The sequence below is a fragment of the Nelusetta ayraudi genome, unplaced genomic scaffold (genome assembly GCF_046127955.1).
Source record: "Nelusetta ayraudi isolate G7.1 ecotype Tasmania unplaced genomic scaffold, CSIRO-AGI_Nayr_v1 ptg000033l, whole genome shotgun sequence".
NCBI lineage: Eukaryota > Metazoa > Chordata > Actinopteri > Tetraodontiformes > Monacanthidae > Nelusetta > Nelusetta ayraudi.
Window position 1 is genome coordinate 879,889 of NW_027466083.1, and position 20,577 is coordinate 900,465.

A 20,577-nucleotide genomic window follows, 5' to 3' on the forward strand; every position below is an offset into this window, starting at 1 on the left:
TCTTGTGCCAGTGGCCATGTTGTCACGTTGCAATCAGGCTGGCAGGCTGAATGACCGACCCTGCACACCCGGCAGGCTACCTCCAACACTCACAATTGTTGTCTCATCACAAATTTTATTTGAGAAGTCATCCTAATGTTAGGCCTGGCTTTCTGAAGTCCCACTTGACGTCGCATTAGGCTGTGGGGTAGCATCACAAAACTCATGCGGTGCAGATCCACATTCTTTGCTACTGTGGATTTGTGGTGCTACAACAAACCATAAAACATGAAGACACAAGACATGATTTTAATAAAAATATGAAATAAATACTTAATGTTAGCAAACATATTTACTTTTATTGACTTCAAACAACTAGATAAACACAAATGTGTTTTCTAGTCAGTATTATGACAACCAGTCCTTGTAAAGTGGTGTCTACATCAAAATATGCACGCTTTGATGTAGACACCACCTCTGTACTTCCTTAGATTGCTCACTTTATCTCAACAATTTTCAATACACTTGAATCTAATCCACTCTTTTATTTATCAACACAAAATACACGTACAGTGTATTGATTGTACGTTTTGTGACGCCAATAACAGGAGTCATTATTTCCCCTTATATTGTTTGCGTTCTCATGGCTTTGATGGCTATTTTTACGACTGCCTGATCGTCTGAAGCACTTTGAGCTCATCAACCTTTCTCTCCCCACTTTACACTCAACGCCGAAACAATAGTGAACTTCAAGATACATTTCAAATGTTGAGCATTTCCCCTTGTTTTCTCCAAAGATGCAAACTCATGCTGCAACGCTCGGACTGGCGGTGATGCTGTCCGGCGCATGCGCGCCAGTGTCGCCGTTCCTCAGTGGCGTGTCGTCGTGCTCATGGCCCCGCCCCCGACTCCAGGCTTTTGTAAAGGGTCACGTTGCGCTGCAGCAGTGAAACAGGAGAGCCCTCCGCATCCTCCACTCCGAGCACACCTGCCGTCTCTGCACCACGACATCTACCAGCCGGTAAGGACGAACCCTCCCAAACCTTAGACCACTCATGGTTTACCAAAAAAAATTATACGCGATGTTTTAAGTGTGGCGGTGGTGGGCGCGCGATGCTAACTTTAATCGTTTGGCTAATTCGCGTTAATCAAAATGCTGTTTATTCAATTTCCCGAAACGCAGAATTAATACGATAGCTACTTTTGAGTTTGGAATAACTTGCGTATTTCATCCCATCGTCCAAATACGCAACAGGAAGGGCGTATGTTTAAAAAAAAAAAAAAAAAAAAAATGAAAGAAAAATGGTGACCTTCAAGGATGGAAAGTGGACGGAAGCCTGTTGCGTTCGCAGGCGCATCTTGCCAGAACGACGTGTTCGGCGAATTTTAACGTTGATAATAAGGTCCAATTGTGGTAAGTCAGTGGGATGACAGTAGAATGCGTTTGATGCCTGTGTGTATCTGTGCCCGAGCACGTAGACCTCTGACGAGGGGAGGGGCTGCCGTGGGTGGGGGGACGGATCGTGAGCGTCCACTTGATATCGAACCAGACGGTGCAATGAAATAGCTGGCAATGCAAATTGACAGCATTGAAGGCATTTAGGTTTTAAAGGTATTTCGGTAAAGTTAGCATGAACTGTAGTCTCCACTGACGGATAGATGTCAAAGTATTTACGCACGAGAAAATCATTTACTGCAGCATTCACAACTCGAGTATTTGGTCAAATGAGATTAGCAACGATAACAATCTTTGTCGTCCTTGTCGACATCAAAATAGATTTGTTTTCATGGGCCAACGTTGTCGTTTAGTGGGCCAGAAGGTACACGGAGTTCAAATTGCTGGTGGTGTCAATCATGAATCCACAGTGGCCTCTCGTCGTGTAAAAGGATCACAGTGGATTTGAACAAGTGATCGGCAGATATTACAGATATTTCACTTTGCTCTAATCCCTCTCCACGATTCAGAATTGTCATTTAATTTGCAAAGTAAATGCATATTTAATACTTCTCTTTGTCATCGTTGGAAGGAGGAGTCTTGCCGTGGGTAGCAAGCATCACGGTTTGACCGGTTTTAACCCTTTTTTTTTTGGTCTGCAACGCACGCAGTCCCCACGTCTGCCACACATTCTCGTATGAGAGTGCTGAATGGGAAACAGCGCTCCCGCTAGCTGTGCTGGATCAAGACCTGAGGATAGAAACATCTCACGCAGAGAGACCTGCGTCACTGCCAAGAGCAGCGGTGTGTCTGGTAACGGAGCTCAGCGCTGAGTGAGGGCTTCCTTGCTTTCTCTAGTGCTGCCCTGCTGGACCCCTAGCAAAGCCAATGCTGCTTGCAGTATATGAAAAAAATATATATATTATTATGTTTCCAGGTGTTGATCGCAAACCATTGCAAGAATTTTACCCCTTCTGTGCTTTTAATATCAACTCCTAGTTTGTAGTGCGCTGGGATAAATACCTGGAGTTTGCTGCTGGAGGCAACAAGGTAGTTAGAATGTTTCCATTAAAAAAATCAAGTTAAAAATCTTCCATCATTACTGGAAGTATAAAGTATTGAGTAATGAGCGTCACTGCCATATTATCCCCCCCCCCTGCAACACCTCATCAGTGAAACCCAACCACTCTGTGTCAATGGAGGTACCCATCATGCAAGACAACATCTACATTAATACACTTTGCATCAGAAAGACTGATTAAGTAGTGTTAAAAAAACAAAAACATTATAGAGTCCGATGAAATTGCGCTTTTTAAATTTGAGCGACCTCTAATAATGATTGATTTGCTCCAATTTGTGGTTTCGCAAGACGCCACAGTTGGGAGTTGGCTGTTTGCTCTTGATGCCGCAGTGCAGGAGGAGTGTTCTGTAGGGCCCAGTACTGCGCAACAGGCTGAGGATGCAATCGAAGCGGTGCAAGTCTCACAAAACCTAGACATTTTTTTATAACTCCTCTTTCAGAGGAAATATGTCCAGATTATCTCATTTCAAATGACAACATTAAAGATGTTTGTTGAAAGCATCATCAAATCAGCAAAGGCCTCTATGGCACTGACATCAGAAGCTCTCATCAGCACTGTTGGCTCACAGCAGCGCGAGGAGTTGCTACTTGACATCATGTCATTGTGACAATATTGCAGCTGCAAGCACGTCTCCGTGGCGGGGCGGCAGACAATGTGCTGTCGCGCCGCCTGTAAGATGAGCCTTCAGCTAAAATATCAGGCTCGTTCTTTAGCTTCTCTTCCGGTCCATTCACCAGAACCACCAGACCAACTCCTGATCTCAAAGCACATCGGCTCCCTGTGATGGAACCTCATTAGTATCAGTGTGGTGCAACAGCGATCCTCCATTTTGTTACCAAATGGAAGCAGTTGGGCTGCGCCACCTACAGTCTGGCCTGAGGAGGCTGCCAGTGACTCAGCGTCGCCCGTGGTGATAAATAATGACTCCTTTTCTTTTTTTTATGCATACAATATGTACAGAACATAATCATGTTTGATTACATAAAACAACTATTGCCTCTTTAGGTAATTATATTTAGGCTGGTTAAAGTTACATCAGTGCCTTGGGTCGTATTTTAAGTCTGCAAAGGCTTGACCTGCAGCGGACAGTAGAGTCTAATTCCTAATTCCATCAGCCTGCTAGTTTCAAAGCACATCTTGGTGTTCAAACACACACATGGAGTTCCCTCCGTTCAGACTCCCTGTTGCATTGCAAAATATTTTGAACAGAAACCCCAAACAAACACGGCAGCGCTCAGACTCTGAGGAACTGCGTTGGTGAAGCATGCAGGCGTTCGACAGAACGGTTGCAGCTATTTGCTGAGCGTGAGGTTCCTCAGTGAAGCCGGGCTGCATGCAAACACACTGACAGTCCCACACGTCACGCCCGTGCCTATGGATCGGCCCTCTATCGAATGTACACACCCTCTTTCATTCACCCAAGGGGCCCCTCCCACCACCACCACCATCCCCTCGGGGACACGTTGTCCTCTGCAGCCCTGGCCTCTCTCCTCCCCCCCCCCCCCCCCCACCCGCTCCGCCCGCATGTTGAATTTAGCCCTCAGCGCCAGGCTTTGTTTGACATTAGCGCCGCTAGCTGCCCAGTGTTTTCCCGGGAGGCATGCGTCTGGCCCACGCTTGGTCTAAAAGTTTTTATCTCACAGGTTTAAGCCGAGGATTAACGCAGGGGATATAGCCTTTGGCAGGTAGCGTCCTGCCAGAGCAGCAGCCCTGGGTTAGCAGCACACTGGTTATTTCCGTTCACACTAAACCCTCCTGCTGCACCAAGGCTGCTGACACGCCGTGCTGTTTGTCAACAGGGCATTTGCATCAAGTCTTCACTTCAGTCGATGACTGTATTAATGGTGCAGTTGTCTGTTTCTCAGCTGTCTGCACAACAGAAGGCTGCCAGGTCTGTATTTGTGCAGTTAGAGGAACAGCAGGGCCCCTGACAAACAGACTGACAGACTGGGACGCAGGTTGATGTGCCTGCTGGACCCAAGCACTCCTTGCTTGATGGGCGTTGCAGCCGACCAGAGAGAGACGTCACCGTGTGCTCATGGCACCCGTGGGAGCGTTGCATGAAATAGAACGTTGGATAAAAAAATGCTGTGTGCTGATGGATGCAGTTTTGACTTTAAAAGCTGCCTTGGTTTGCCTGGATGGACAATGGAGGGGATGTGAGAAAACAGAAATGGATATTAATCAATGTGGAGGGTGAATGAGCGCGTATACGTGCACTGCACGGTGATCGGTATGGGAGTGTTGCTGATGAGAGAGAGAGAGAGAGAGAGAGACACGTCTGTCTGTCGTCCAGTCCTGGAGCAGCGATGAGGCCCAGAGTGCAGGGCTGCCGTTACATAACGGCTCCCTCCATGGCTTCTGTGAATCAGGCGGGTTGGAGAGGAGAGGAGGTGGGGGAGGTGAGGAGTGGCGAGCGGAGCAGTGGGGAGGGGGAGGAGTTACGTAACTGCTTATTTACGGCGGAGTGGATCAGCGAATAGGAAAGGGAGTAATCTGGTGGGAAGCGAACACGCTGGCCCGTCGCTGCGCTGAGGAAACAGTGCGCGCACGTGTCGGCGATGAAGCCGTGTTGGGATTTTCACTGCCACTGCCGCACAATGGCCTGCGTTTCTGACCCGGTGCAGTGTGTTGTTTTCTCTGCGCGTCGGCTCTCAGGGAGCAGAAAGCTCCTCCTCTGCTTCAGTCCGCTGGTCGGCCCACCGGGGACCAATCGGAAGCGTTTCCGTCATTGTCACCACTGCCGAATGCCACAGCGCACAGCCGCTTTACGCCGCAGCAGCCAAGTAGCCGCGCCGCCGTAGACGCTAGCGAGGCGAAGCGAGGCCGGCGGTGATGGACGATGCACAGGGCGGTGTGACCTCTAAACGCCCTTCTCCTTCTGTGTCCCAGCCACCATGACTCACCAGTACCCAGCACTGACTCCCGAGCAGAAGAAGGAGCTGCAGGACATCGCCCAGAGGATAGTGGCTCCGGGGAAAGGCATCCTCGCAGCCGATGAGTCCACCGGTAGGCACCGTTAGTCAGTAATGAGTGGCTAACAATAATCCAGCACACTGAAGCTTGGACACAACTTCTCACGCAATACATTTTTTTTTTTTTATCTTTACAACTTTCTACATCGCAGATAAATACTGAGGACATCAAATATATGAGCAAGATTTATCATAGATCTTGCTCATATATTTGATGTCCAAATAATTACATATAATGTATAAGAGAAACACGTTCAATAACTAAATATGCTTTGTAGGACAGGTGGCTGTTTTGAAGAATTGAAATATAAAACGTGTTTGAGTTATTTGACACTTTTATTGTTTCCTACATAATACATCATAAAGGCATCATAATTTTGATGCCTTCAGTGAGAAACTGCAATGTCAAAGGTCATGAGCATGAAAGTGCATGACATTGAATTCATAGGCTGAGTCCAAACCTTTCACTGCTAGTGTGCATCTGATGAGAAGCTGTAAGAATGGCCCGTTGTGCAGAACTTGGCACCAAAACTCAGACACAAACTCACATAAATCATCCGACGAGCGAGCACGTAAAGTTTGATCGGAATGAAGTTCTGCGACGCGACGTTAACGTCCTCGCCCTCACAGGCAGCATGGCCAAGCGGCTGAACCCCATCGGGGTGGAGAACACGGAGGAGAACAGGCGCCGCTACCGCCAGCTGCTCTTCACGGCCGACCAGCGCATCGACGGCTGCATCGGAGGGGTCATCTTCTTCCACGAAACCCTGTACCAGAGCACGGACGACGGCACCAACTTCTCCAAGCTCATCAAGGACCGTGGCCTCGTCGTCGGCATCAAGGTACGGAGGGCGGCGAGCGGTCGCGTGTGTGCGCCGCGGTGCGGCGTTCCCCCCCCCCGGCCTCCGACTTGACAAAGACTCCCTCCTTCTGTCGCCGTGTTGGCGTTCGGCTCGAGCTTCGCATTTCAGTTTATGAGATGAAAAGCGCTGCCGTCGGCTTGGCAGGGCGAGCAAGTCGGGCCCTCTTGACTGTATATGGAAACACAGCGTCGGCGTGTTTACATACACAGACCCTCTCTCTGAAGTAGCAGGTCAGGTTTTTAAGGGTGAGGGAGCTCAGAGGTCTGGAGTTTTGAAAATTCAGTTGTACTGGTTTCTGTTCCCACGCCTGCAGGTGGACAAAGGCGTGGTGCCGCTGGCTGGAACCAACGGAGAGACGACCACCCAGGGTAGGAATCCCCACTTCAGTTCACTCATCTCCAATTCATTTAGCACACATCAATGGACCGAAGTCCAGTGGGTTTGTACAGGAGCTCCGCCCCTTTCAGTCATCACAGTCAACTTAAAGCAATGAGGCCAACAAATAACCTTTGAAAAAAGAAATAAGGAGACACAGTACGAGTAATCCGTGTTGGATCACCAGGACCACACGCACACACACGCACACACACGCACACACACGCACACACACGCACACACACGCACTCAGATGCACAAGACCTCGCCAACATCCTTCCCTGTGGGCCCGCAGGTCTGGACGGCCTCTCCGAGCGCTGCGCCCAGTACAAGAAGGACGGCGCCGACTTCGCCAAGTGGCGCTGCGTGCTGAAGATCAGCGAGACCACGCCCTCCGAGCTGGCCATCTTCGAGAACGCCAACGTCCTGGCACGATACGCCAGCATCTGCCAGCAGGTGGGTTGCGACGCTCGCCGGCTCGCCAGCACCGGCGTCGCCGCCAGCAGCAAACGCAAACGCAGCGTCTCACCCTGTTGTCCCACAGAACGGCATCGTCCCCATCGTGGAGCCGGAGATCCTTCCCGACGGCGATCACGACCTCAAGCGCTGCCAGTATGTGACCGAGAAGGTGCGTTTCATCCGTGCGGCTCTCGCTACGTTTCGTGGCTCCAGGTTCTGTTTTGCAAACTTTGCCGTCCTGCCGCCAGGTCCTCGCCGCAGTGTACAAGGCGCTGTCCGACCACCACGTGTACCTGGAGGGCACCCTGCTGAAGCCAAACATGGTCACAGCCGGACACTCCTGCCCCACCAAGTACAGCAGCGAGGAGATCGCCATGGCCACCGTCACTGCCCTGCGCCGCACCGTGCCTCCCGCCGTCACAGGTCCGAGGGAAGCTGACGGGGACACACATTTGTATAATTGTGTTAAATGTATTCAAACTCAGCAATTGGTGGGGATTTTGTGCATCAAAAATACTGTTTCTAGATTTCCACAACCTCCAAAGATGGCTTCATACGCATAAATTCATTCTGGTTTTCTTTCCAAAATCATCCTAGTTCTAGTTGGTCAGCAACGCCTGTACAGTGAGCAACATTAGCTGGGTGACGGTTGTTGTATTTTTCTCTTTGATTACTTGTCAAAAATATTCCGTCTCCTTCTCCGTCCAATCATAAGGCAGTGAACTGGTCACGTGACCCCGCACGTCACGCATAAATGCCAAAAAAAAAAGTCTTTCCGCGACACCTTTGTCTGAAAAACCACCTCATGAGAGCGTCGGAACCGTTGAGCCATGTTTGAGAGGCTTTTCCAAGTGGAGCCGTTTCCATCGCCAGGTGTTCTGGCCATATTTAGGTTTTGCGGAGCAGCTCTAGGGCGCATGGAAACGCAGCCACTGACGGCTCGTGCGTTTGCTTGTCGCCGCGGTGTCTTCACGCAGGAGTGACGTTCCTGTCGGGTGGCCAGTCTGAAGAGGAGGCCAGCGTCAACCTCAACGGCATCAACACCTGCCCGCTGGCCAAGCCCTGGGCCTTGACCTTCTCCTACGGCCGCGCCCTGCAGGCCTCCGCCCTCAACGCCTGGAGAGGAGAGCTCAGCAACGAGAAGGCCGCCACCGAGCAATTCATCAAGCGCGCCCAGGTCGGACGTCACGCGCGCGCTCGTCCCCCCCTGAAAGTTGAACCCTCTGACGTTGCGCTTGCTAACCGTCGCTCCTCTTGTCTCCTCCCCTCAGGCCAACAGTCTGGCTGCGCTCGGCAAGTACGAGTCTTCAGAGAGCGGCGGCGCCGCTGCACAGTCGCTCTACGTGGCCAACCACGCCTACTAAGCATCTCCCATCTGCCGCGTTGCGCCGTGGTTCAGTCGTAGTCTTATAATTGCTCTGCTGTTTCTCTCTCTCTCCCCCCCCTCACTTTTCCATCGGGCCTGCGCTGTCTACTGTACTTTAGAGTTGTCAAAGTTCTTCAAATTAATCATTAGTCTGTGTGTATTTAAAGAAACAATGTGAAACGAAATTATTAACAGGAGCAGGCTTTTTGTTTTCTATTTAATCCAGCAAATTGGTTTATCAAAGACAATTATTATTATTATTATTATTATTGACTAGAATGGAAAATGTGTATTTTTTTTCCATGTCTCCAAAAATCTGTGGGGACGAGAAGTTTCAAGAAATTTTGATTGTATATCTTGATAATCAGTCAGTATTTGGTTCATGCCTTGTTTGATCTTCAGTTCTCTCCACTCTTGAGTGACCTCCGGGGCAGGACGGATCGGCGTGTGCGTGTGTGTGTCTGCGCGCGTGTGTGCGTGTGTGTGTCAGTGTTTCACTCCTGTCAGAACACATTGTTTGCTCCGGTTCTAAACACAAGGCTAATTTCCTACAGCGAAGGCATCACACAGCGAGTCGTCTCTGATTGGCTCTGCTGTGCTCGTAGCACTCGTGTGGGCTGCTCGTTGGTCAGTAGACCGCTCGCTAATTAACCACAACACAGTGGATGGGGAACGGGGGGGGTCCCCCGCTGATTCGTCTTAATCTTTGTTCACGTGCTACTAATCGCCACTAATTGGACGGCCATCATGTGTGTCTACTCTCAGTATAACATTTGCTTTAAATTGCACACGATAATTAATGTTTTGGGTTGTGTGACGTTGTCGATATTATCCGATGCTTGTGTGTCCTTGCCCATGCTGATCCCCGTCCCCAGCGAGCTCCACGGGAGGAGGCGCACCTGTGATGTGGACCAGTAGGTGGTGCTAAGCAGCGGAGGGGGAACGGTCACTGCTGTGTTGAAATAATGTGATGTTTGTGGTGTCTCTGTTGTTCTTGAAGCACTCGGTGTGTCAATAGTGGAGGAAAAATAAATCTTACAAACTATCAGAGAGCGCGTGTGGTATTTATTGCTCACGTCAAGAGAAACAATTTGTTCTTGTTTTTTCCCTCTTCCCCCACTTTCTCTTTAAATAGTCGTTACTGTAAAAGTAAATGAAACGGTTCACGTTGGGAGAACATGTACAATGATGCGAAACTATAAAAAAAAAAAAAAAAACTTCTGAATTAATGCAGTCTAATTTGTACATTTAAATCTAATTTAGGATTCTGTTGACAGATGACAAATGAGTGCCAAGATGGGGACGAGCTTCAACAGAGTCAGAATACTTTATTAATCCAGAGGGACATTTTTGTTTCAGTAACAGTGGTACATTCAACCCTCAAGACTGCACATAGTGCAAACAAAATAAAAGGCAAATGCAAAAAGAAAAGACTATGTACACAGCTGTAAACATAGTGCAAATTTAGCAGGATGAGAAAAATACTCAGTCCACTGTAAAACAGTGAATGAATGGGGTAGACAGTGGTTTCACAGTGAGGAGTGGTACAGTTTTACTGCCACAGAAAGAAAAAAAGACCTCCTGTGACGCTCCGTTTTTGAGGAGGGTGGTCTGAGTCTGTCGGTCCGTGGGCTCCTGTGGTGGACCAGGAGCTGATGGGAGGGCGTGGAAGGTGTTGTCCAGGGTGCCTCGTAGTTTCTGAAGCATCCATCTGTCCAACACTGTCTCTAAATGTAAAGTGCATTGTAAATTAAATGTATTATTATTATTATTATTATTATTATTATTATTATTATTATAAAAAATCATCCCAGTCCAGTTTATTGTCTGTGTGGACTCCAAGATATTTATAGGCATCCACTGTGTCCACATTGGCCCCCTGGATGGAAACAGGGGTCACACCAGCAGTTCCTTGGTTTTTTGTTTTTGTTTTTGTTTTTTTTGTTGTTTTTATCACATTGAGAAACGAATGGGGCGGTTCATGAATGACTGTCCAATAAAGATAGTTATTTTACCAGAATGGTACGCTCGATAATTTCACCTGCACGAGCCGTAGGTCATGTCCCGCTTGTGTTTCTAAGCTGTAGTGTAGCCCTCTCAAATCTAAGGAAAACGTAGTAAGCCAGGCCCCCCCCCCCCTCACACACACACACACACACACACACACACACACACACACACATCTATTGTCAAATGTGCATGACCTCGATTTTATTTTTATTTTAATTTTAATTTTTTTTTCCGTCTCCGCAATCTGTCTATTTTCGTGTGCGTTTTCACAGGCGTGTGGCATATACGCCGGCCGGTGCTGGATTGTCAAATCAAGCGCACCCTTTAGCTCATTCAGCGATGGCTACCACGGAAGTGGGTGAGTGAAATTAAATTCTACATTTTAATTATCTTTCAAAAGCGACTTTTCATTTTAGCTGGCTGGATTCCGTTAAACATGTCGTAAAGGATCCAATGGATGTCAGCGGGAGGTGGTTGTTTGCTTTATATAATGTTAATGAAGCAAGAAGCTAACAGCTAGCTAGCTCAGCAGTTGATGTGGGTTGTTCCCCTTCAACACTGCAGCATTCCAACTTCTGTTCTTTTCCCTTTGTTTGATAGAAATTGCATTTGTCTGAAAGTAATAGAAGGTACAACACTGTTCGCTGTCTCATCATTAGTACCTTAGTAGCTTTGCGTTGCCACCATTCTTTATAGTGTCTTGAGTCAAGTGTTTATTATTATTATCTGATAATAGCTCAGCTTAAGTAGAACGAAATAATTGGCAAGTTATGAGAGATAACCTTTATTATTATTATTATTATTATTATTATTATTATTGCTTGAGACAATGATTTAAAACCTAAAATTAGCCCTCAATGACTGAACCCTGTATGCAGACTAGCATCACTGTAAGTTTCATGGGGAAAATCTATGGCTGTTGATGGATTCTTTATTTTATTTCTGCCTTGCAGAGAAGAGACGTGGCCAGACAGCTACTCTGTCTATAGCAGCAATGGTCATCCTTGTGGGACTCCCTCTGTGGTGGCGGACCACGGAAACGTACCGCGCCTGGCTGCCTGTCAGCCAGATAAAGGAGATGGCGAATTTGCAGGTTTGTTACATATCTGTACTTTATCATATCATTTACGTCCCCTCATTTTTGTCTGTGTCCAAATCTTCTTTGCGTGATTGTGATGTGCATTTTGTGAAATCTGATTCCACATTTTTTTTTCTAGCTGAAGTTGAGCGCCGATGTAGAAATTATCTTCGCACGAGGGACTGTGACACCGGAGCAGCAGAAGAAGGTCCCACTGACTCGAACGCAGGAAGAGGAACACGTTGTCAACGGTGCTTTGGCGTACGCTGCTAATGACCTTGCACAAAATGTAAAGAGCTCGAGCTAATGCGTGTTTCTGATTGTCTGGTTTTTAGAGGACACCTCTTTGAAATACAGATATGAGACAAAGTATCGCACGGCAACGATCATGGAGGAGGACGCCCTGGACCAGCCCACTGCCGCAGGTGTGGCGCCATCTTCCCTTCAATTCCATCTGTAATGCAATAATTTTTTTGTTTGTCCTCCTTTATTTGAGTGTGTTTTGCTCCCTTCGGTTAGAGGCTGATCTGTCGCTGCACAAGCTCAGCGAGAGTCCCTGCGGTTCCTTAGTCATTTATGTGATCCCAGAATCATCATCGCTCCTGCCTGAGGTTTGATACTTTGATTTGTTCACACACTATTTAAAAAACATTTTATAGCCTTGCTTTACAGATCTGTGCCAGACTTAGTTGCATTTTTTTTTCTCTTCAAATAAAAGCAACGCTCCTGTGATACCTAATGCAGACTTTGCTCCTCTCAGGATGTAGACGTTTATGTCGGGCAGCGACGCACGGCTCTGCTGCGTATGAGCTCCCAGATGCGAGTGGGCAAGACAATGAAGCAGCTGCTGGCTCACCTGGAGCCTCGCATCAAGCAGGTGCTGCAGGTGATGTCTTTCAGCCACACCGACATCGCCGCTGCCCTGAGCGACCGGGTCCGTCTCAGCCCTGACAGCAAAGGGAGTATTGCTGACAGCATGAGAGCCTTCAAGTCCAGCCAAGGTTGGTCTCCAACGGAAGATTGTTGGATTTCAACTTCCATTCTAAACACTAACGCTGTCTCTCCGCTGCTTTTGTTCTCTGTCTCCTAGGTTATGAGATAACGTTCAGCTTGCTGAACCCAGACCCAAAGTCCCACAGGCTACACTGGGACATTGAGGGTGCTGTGCAAACCTACGCTCAGCCACTTCTGGCCAAACTGGCTCCTCTGGCCAACTTTAGCATAGACTCCCAGGTATTTTATGCACAAAGAAGACCCACACCACACCATGATAATTGAAGATTCGACACCACTGATACTCGGCGTCTCTTCACAGATCTTGTACTATGCCATGCTCGGCGTTAACCCGCGTTTTGATAGCAGCAGTCACGCCTACACGCTCAACTCTGACAGCCTTGCGCACGTCATCAACCCCGTGGAAGCCAGACTCGGTGCGGGGAAGGACCAGATTACAGACGGGGTTATAATTCACGTTGGTGAATTTATGAGCTCGTTTTTAAACATCGTGTGCTTTGAATTCCAGGCTCGAATGCTGCATCCTCCAACCCGGTGCTGAATTTCCTGTTGTATGTGCCAGATGCTCACCATTCACCCCTTCACATTCAAGACCACAAGAAAAAGAGAGTGCCTTCAAATGCGTTTCACTCTCCCCGATGGGGTGGAATTATGGTGAGGCAATATCAGGACGACACTGAATAACTGCAGTCTGAAGGCTTACGAGTTGTTCCTGTTCTTGTTTGTGAATATGATATTATCTGTTTGCTCACTGTGATTAATACCAGTCTGAAAAATTCCCTTTTTTTTGGATCACAGATCTATAATGTGAATGACCTCTATGGGACGGAGGTTGAATTCCCTGTTGACGTCGATATAAACATGGGCAAAGTTATGGGAGTCTTTCTTGCTCAGCTTCGGTAAGATGAAAACCCAAAGAACGAGGGCAGTGTTTTTCTGCGTAATTTAAAGGTAACCGCTGCCTTCATGTCCTGTCAGGCTGCTGCTGGGTGTGCAGCCGCCTGCTCCTCCCGCCGGCTTCCTGCTGGCACCGAGCAGCAGCGAGGGGATAGCCGACTGGGAGCTGGACCGGCTCATGTGGAGCCGAAGTGTGGAAAATGTTGCCACGGCGACCACAACCATCACCTCGCTGGCGCAGCTGCTGGACCAAATTGCAAACATTGTTATAAACGATAACATTGCCCAGCAGGTGGGATTTCAGACTCTTCTGTAATATTTATTGAAAAAGATTGGTTGACATGCATCGGCAGTCAAACGTTTGGACACACCCTATAAATTGAAAATGTCTTTTCCTTCATTGTCATGACTATTGACATGGCAATTTCTCACTGAAGGCATCAAAACTACAAATTAAACACATGGAATTATGTAGGATACGATAAAAGTCTAAAACATGTTTTGTATTTAAATTCTTCAAGATAGCCACCTTTCATAAAAAGCACTTTTAGAGTTATTTAACTGCATAATCCATATATTTTGCTCATATTTTTGATGTCTTCAGTATCCATCTGCCGTGTAGAAAGCACTGAAGATAAAGAAAAAAACATTGCGTTAAATAGCGTATTCAAACCTTTGACCGGTGGTGTAATTCAAGAAGGTTGTGGGTTTGATACCAGGCTTGGGGCCTTTCTGTGTGGAGTTTGCATGTTCTCCAAGTGTCTGTGTGGGTTCTCGCCCTGCGATGAACTGGCCACTTGTCCAGGGTGTGGCCCTGCCTTCAGTCACCCTATGACTGCTGGGATAGGCTCCAGCAGACCTCAGACACCCTGAGCTCAGGAAGAAGCGGGTATTGAAAATGGATGGACGCCACGATCCGTGCGTGTTCAGATCAAGTTGCCTCCGCTAAGTTGTTGAACGAGGCTTAATTAGAACTTGTCAACGTTGTGACTGTTGTTGCTCTCACGCAGGTGTCCAGCGCTGTTACATCGGTGCAGCTGGCGGTGGCGGAGTTGGAGGCCGGGAACCTCAATTTTGCACTGCAGTACAGTAAAGAGGCCATCTTGGCGTCACAGACGGCTTTCTTCGACCCGTCGCTTCTTCACCTCCTCTACTTCCCCGACGACCAGAAGTTTGCCATCTACATCCCGCTCTTCCTGCCCATGTGTGTGCCTATTGTGCTGTCACTGTTCAAAATCATGGCTGAGCTGAGACGGAAGCGCAAAGAAAAGCAAGCCAAGAAGGACTGAAAACATCAGAACTTTGACTTTTAGATTTGAGTGCTGAGTGTGGCTTTAAAGACTTTTTTTTATGGTTTACTGCGATGAACTGGCGACTTGTCCAGGGTGCACCCTGCCTTCGCCCTAAGACAGCTGGGATAGGCTCCAGCAGACCCCCGTGACCCTGAATAGGAATAAGCGTGAATGAATGAATGATGAATGAATCCTTTTAACTGTACAATATGAAATGGCTGCTGTGGCTTGAAAACACTGTACATTGTAAAGATTGAATTGTTGTAAATTTATTTAAGTGTTATATTTTAATGCGTCTGTTGAATTGCAGTTCATGGTTCAAGTAATTGTTTAATTAATTAATGATTGAATTTCTTTATTGAGTTGAAATATGTTGTCTCTGAGATCAATGGAGAAAATAAAGCTGATTCAAAGGATAAACTTTCATACCAACCAATTAGTTTGCTAATTCATTTTTTAAGTTTAAGGGTTAAGTACATTAATCATTACACTTTACAGATATGTATGTTATTTAATTATCTTTAAAATACAGTTTTCTATAATAATAATCCCTGTGAAATGAAAACCATGATTCAAGTGTAGTCATTACCTTGAAATGGTCTTACTCAAGCTTAGACAATGATTTGGATTTAGGTGTGAATTTATTTCTGTAACGGCCTTCTCGGTCGACCCTGAAGACTCCGGAACGCCAGGTGGCAGTATTCCATTCTTTTAAGTGCAGTATGAAAGGTCTATGTGCCAACGACAAACCGTTGAACTGCGACGTCGAACAGAAGAAAGGCGGCTGGTCGCATGGTCGTGCTTAGCGGTTTATTTGGCCCAGTGGTTGTAGGACCAAAGCGAGTTCTAGGATTTAGACTGCATTAATTTTTTATAGTAACCCAATCTAGTTTATCAACGATAGCATTGCACAGAGCTCCGGAAGCGCCTTTTTTTTTTTTTTTTTTTTAAGTTTAGCTCAGCGAGGTTGTTGCAAGCTAACTCGCTAACTTCCGGAACTACTGCGTGAGCATGTCAGGCGGTGGGCTTCGAGGACCCGCGGGAAACAATGACTGTCGTATTTACGTGGGAAACCTCCCTCCTGATATTCGCTCCAAGGACATTGAAGACCTGTTCTACAAATACGGAGCGATTCGAGACATTGATCTGAAAAATCGAAGAGGAGGACCTCCGTTCGCCTTCGTGCAGTTCGAGGACCCGAGGTGAGCTGCAGTGTTCCGCCATAGCTCAAAAGATCTGCCGCCATTGTCCGAAGTCGTCTTCAAAAGCGCAGACGCTTAAATAGCTCCGCATACGACTTGTTCTTATTCACGCTAAGGTTCTACTGTTGTATTCTAGTTTTTTTTATTGCTGCAGTGTGTGCAGTGAATTAATGTGCTATATCCCCGCCGCTATACGTGATTAACATACCGGAACTGAAAGCTGGATGTCGATTTGCTTCACTTTTGAATTGACCTATGCGGCAAAGCGGATCTACCAAATCGTCTGCCATGCAAATCTTTTCTAAATGCTTCATTTATGCGCATGATTGGACATGTTTGGTTTTGGATTCTGTTGCAAAGACCCAACCTGGTTTCACAGGCTAGGCCAAGGGTTTGATTGAAATCATATTGCAGTGCTCAGTATTTCCTGATTGTGCATCATCTGCAAAATTAGAGGGATTGAATGGAATCAAAATAAACCAACAAAAAAAAATTTGCAATCACATATTTTGCCTCAGGAAAACCTATTGTTTTAGATTAGATTAGATTGAACTTCATTGATCCCAAATTGGGAAACTAGACTGTTGCAGCAGTCAAAAAGCAATACAAAAAAATAGAAGAATAAAAAAAATACACTATACAGTAGTTACAGTTAAAGGCTGGTGAAACTATACAGTAGTTACAAGATATACAATTAAAAAAAAAAAAATTTCATTGTGGTGGTGCTCCTCACGGTGCTAAAAACTTGTTTCTTATTTCAATGTGCTTTGAATCGCAGGGATTCCGAGGATGCTGTTTACGGACGTGACGGCTATGACTATGATGGATACCGTCTGCGAGTGGAGTTTCCTAGAAGTGGAAGAGGAGGAGGAGGAGGTGGCGGCGGCGGCGGTGGTGGTGGTCGCGGCGATGGTGGCGGTGGAATGGGGCACCAGAGGCCGAGGTACGGGCCCCCTTCCAGGCGCTCCGAATACAGAGTTGTTGTGACAGGTGGGTAATGATGACGAACCTCTGTGCATTGCATGCGTTTCAGATCATTTCCGAGTCTTATAGGCCCTCTTATTTTTGCATCAGGTCTTCCTCCCAGCGGCAGTTGGCAGGACCTGAAGGATCACATGCGGGAGGCAGGTGATGTATGTTACGCTGATGTGTACCGTGACGGCACAGGAGTTGTGGAGTACGTACGCAAAGAGGACATGTCCTTCGCCATTCGTAAACTGGATAACACCAAGTTCCGCTCTCATGAGGTGAGCCTACGTCCGTGTGCTGGATTGATTACAATTTTGGAACTGAAACATTTTCTGAAATAAATGAATAAATAAAAGAATCCACAGGAAGTGACGACGGTGCAAAAGGTAAAAGGCTGAGTTGTGAAATGTACTTGGCAGGTGGTCCTACACTTTGGGAAGAACTGTTCTAAGGTGTGTAACCCGGTTGTGTGTCTGTGTGTGTGTGTGTCTGTGTGTGTGTGTGTGTGTGTGTGTGTGTGTGTGTGTGTGTTTTTGCACCCAGGGAGAGACGGCCTACATTTGCGTCAAGTCGGATGGTCCTCGCAGCCCCAGCTACGGACGCTCCCGCTCTCGCAGCCGCAGCCGGAACAAGAGCCGCTCGCGCTCCTACTCGCCGCGGACCGGCAAGGAGTCGCCAGGCTACTCCCCCCCCCGTCGCTCCCGTTCCCGCTCCCGCTCCCGCTCTCGCTCTCGCTCCCGCACCTAGTCGCCGCGTCACCACAGTGTGCCTCCGAGCTGGAGAGGAAATTGTAATGTTTCTCAACAAATACTGTCTGTGTTGCCTGGGAAAATTTCCTGTCATCCTCTCTCGGTGTTCTGTCTTCTGTTCCCCCATTGGTTACCTTGTTTTTTCCCTTTTATTTTTTTTTGTTTTTTAGTTAATTTTTACATTCATTATTTACGGGGCAGATGCGTCCGGCCATCCTCTCACGCTGTCCCTTATCTCATGATTTTGTTTTTTTAATCTCTTTCACTGTGCTTTCTTTCTGCTAGCAGAGTGTGTGTGTGTGTGTGTTCGTGTGTGTGTGTGTGTGCGTGTGTGTGCGTGCGCGCGTGGTGTCTACTTCCTACTCATTTTGGATTAGTCTTTTTTTAAGTATATACTGCTGCTCTTTGACCTTCTTGTGTGTCTTTCTGTAGAGTTCAGAGGAACATGATAGGATTGGGACAGAGGAAACAGTTCTTATTAGGATAAACAGGAGGAGGAGGAGGAGTCAAATATGGCACCAATGGTATGATGGCTGTGCCTTGTTGACTGTGTCATCTGCTTTGAATGAGGCTGATCAGTATTTTTGTTTCACATACTTAACAGTAGAGTCGTTAAATGTTTCAGTCATAACACGTTTGTGTTTGGAGACCCAAAGTTTTTCTTTTGCTTTCCCTAAGTAGGAAAAAAAATAAATATTTTTAGGCATTGACTGGAGGTGGTGTTCCTTGTATTCCCTCAACTCCCTCCTAGATTCAGTTATTGACATCTGTGGTACTCAAAGTGATTGATAGTATTTTTTTTTAATTTTATTTTTAATTGATATTTTTTTCCCCTTTGACTCTTAAGTTTGGATTCTAACTTGCCTCCCTCTCTTTGGTTCTGCTGGCATTCTAAAGGTTTGGACTGGGCTCATGGTCTCGTCAATCCACTGCCGCTTCAGGATCAGATTAGGATTAGGCTTCAGGATGGAAACATGGAGCAGGAGCGTTTAACCGGGAGAGGATCCCTGTCCACAGTTACTCCATCAGACTGGAACCAGTAACTACTTAAACTAAATTGGCCGTCAGATAATCCAAATTAGCCTTTTTTTGGTCAATTTTTGTGGTACCTCAGAGACTTGATGCAGCTATACGTCATTATTTTCAGATAATTTTTTTTTTTTTAATTCCGAGTTATGAGAAGAAGAACGCAGATGGTCTCAAAACCAGGAGGAGGGCTGGGAGGTGCAGATGGATCCACACGTATAAGGAGAGTTGTAAATAGTGACGATACCATTAACAGTGAAGGAGGGAGGACTAGGAGGCGACAAGGGAATGTGACCTTAATGTGGTTTGTATCTTTTTCTTGGGTCAAGAGAATGATTTCTGCTTTTTCTTACATTTAATATCCACTCTCTTGAAGCTTTACTCTCTTTTAATAAATCTTTCAATAAAGTTTTGTCAATCGTTTTTTTTTTTTGTCGTGTTTCATTATCGGCATAGAATTGCATTCAGAATATTTTGCGACGCGTCGCATTGACGGCAGGTGAAGACAAATTCTTAAGTTTGTCATTGCAAGTTGGATGGCGGCTGTCAGCAGCTGTTTCCTCAGCTACGATGCAATGAAGAAGAATTATTGATCCCGCATTGGGGATTTTTTTTTTTTAATTTACAATTATAGCAACAATACAGAAGAAAAGAACGGAGATTATATTGATTCCAAAGAAATAATGGAGTCAGAAGGAACAAACAAGATATTCACTCTATATTGACAGTTTGATCATTTTAGAAGTAAATGGACTCAATATTGACAAACGTTTTGTTGCACTTTTATGAAATTTAAGCGTGTGAAAAAATATATTTTTGGATTTTCAACTAATTTCCTAGCAGGGATTCATGTCGTTGCCGTCTGTGGAACAGTGCCCGAAACATTTTGCCACAATACACATCTTTAGGATGCTTCCGCAAAGTAAGAATGAAAAGAAAAATCTAACTCTATTATACAACATTAACCCTTTACAATCTTTCCTCCCACTTATTTTCAGATTAATGTCTGGCCAGCGACTGCGTGAATAAGTATGCACGTTGAAGTTCTAATGTACACTAGCAGGCAAGAGTTTGCACACCCTATGAATTTAATGTCTTTTCTTGTCTTGACTATTGACATTACAGTTTCTCAGTGAAGGCATCAAAACTACCTATGAACACACATGGAATTATGTAGGAAACAATAAAAGTCTTGTTGGATCGCCTTATTTTCTAGTGTCGTGCTGACGATCCGCGCGTTTGTTTAATGAAGAGTCTTAGGAGAAGAATGCTGATTTTATCTTTAGTATGTAAATTCAGAATACAAGTAGAGCTCTGGGTCGAGTTCAAGCCTAACGAGTGCTATCAAGCCCTGAAGTCTGACTGACTCTTGGTCTCCTGGTCAGTCTTTTTGATAGAGAACATCCAGTTGTTCTTGCTGGCGCGCTCAGATTACATCTTCCTCTGATTGGCTCTCTGGTCTCCGCATCCCAGCCTCATTGGATGTTGCCGCTGCCTTTGTTCCCAGATATGCAGGCTGAGGTCCGAGGTAGAGATGCTTGGTAGGGAGATGCTGGATCCTCTCTCAGCCCGGTACCGCAGGTCACCTAAGGTCACTGTTTTACGATGGCCGCATTCCTGTGTCCTCTCTTAGGTATCATGTTACTCTGCACAAAGCTTACAATAGATAGATAGACAGACTTTATTGATCCCTTTGGGATGACTCCCTCAGGGAAATTAAGAATTCCAGCAGCAGCAGCAGCACACACAGATGGGAAAAGAAATTTAAGCACACAGATAAATAAATAAATAAAATAGCGGCACACA

The 20,577-nt window shown here is 46.4% G+C and overlaps 3 protein-coding genes across 7 annotated transcripts; all 3 read left to right on the forward strand.

The window, feature by feature from the left end:
* The first annotated feature begins 848 nt into the window (after positions 1 to 848).
* On the forward strand, positions 849 to 9,584 carry aldocb (aldolase C, fructose-bisphosphate, b). The gene is made up of 9 exons (XM_076031389.1): positions 849 to 1,000; positions 5,389 to 5,505; positions 6,102 to 6,313; positions 6,648 to 6,702; positions 7,005 to 7,165; positions 7,254 to 7,337; positions 7,417 to 7,591; positions 8,146 to 8,345; positions 8,440 to 9,584. Exons 2-9 carry the CDS (start codon positions 5,394 to 5,396, stop codon positions 8,530 to 8,532), a joined length of 1,092 nt encoding a protein of 363 aa, XP_075887504.1. The 5' UTR covers positions 849 to 1,000; positions 5,389 to 5,393; the 3' UTR covers positions 8,533 to 9,584.
* A 1,164-nt stretch (positions 9,585 to 10,748) lies between these two features.
* pigs (phosphatidylinositol glycan anchor biosynthesis, class S) lies at positions 10,749 to 15,390 on the forward strand. Its single transcript, XM_076031390.1, has 12 exons — positions 10,749 to 10,902; positions 11,498 to 11,637; positions 11,762 to 11,873; positions 11,958 to 12,047; positions 12,142 to 12,233; positions 12,383 to 12,623; positions 12,713 to 12,855; positions 12,938 to 13,052; positions 13,145 to 13,290; positions 13,435 to 13,535; positions 13,615 to 13,825; positions 14,544 to 15,390. Exons 1-12 carry the CDS (start codon positions 10,884 to 10,886, stop codon positions 14,820 to 14,822), a joined length of 1,689 nt encoding a protein of 562 aa, XP_075887505.1. The 5' UTR covers positions 10,749 to 10,883; the 3' UTR covers positions 14,823 to 15,390.
* A 175-nt stretch (positions 15,391 to 15,565) lies between these two features.
* Positions 15,566 to 19,194, forward strand: srsf1b (serine and arginine rich splicing factor 1b). Of its 5 annotated transcripts, XR_012927310.1 has the most exons (6): positions 15,566 to 16,027; positions 16,806 to 17,017; positions 17,102 to 17,274; positions 17,540 to 17,786; positions 18,178 to 18,269; positions 18,643 to 19,194. XR_012927310.1 is itself a non-coding variant. In XM_076031392.1 (5 exons), exons 1-4 carry the CDS (start codon positions 15,837 to 15,839, stop codon positions 17,741 to 17,743), a joined length of 780 nt encoding a protein of 259 aa, XP_075887507.1. In that variant the 5' UTR covers positions 15,566 to 15,836; the 3' UTR covers positions 17,744 to 17,786; positions 18,178 to 19,194. The 5 variants fall into 5 exon arrangements, 3 of the variants coding, with proteins under 3 accessions (XP_075887507.1, XP_075887508.1, XP_075887506.1); XR_012927309.1 differs by having other exon boundaries at positions 17,540 to 18,269; XM_076031392.1 differs by having other exon boundaries at positions 18,178 to 19,194.
* The last annotated feature ends 1,383 nt before the right edge of the window (positions 19,195 to 20,577 follow it).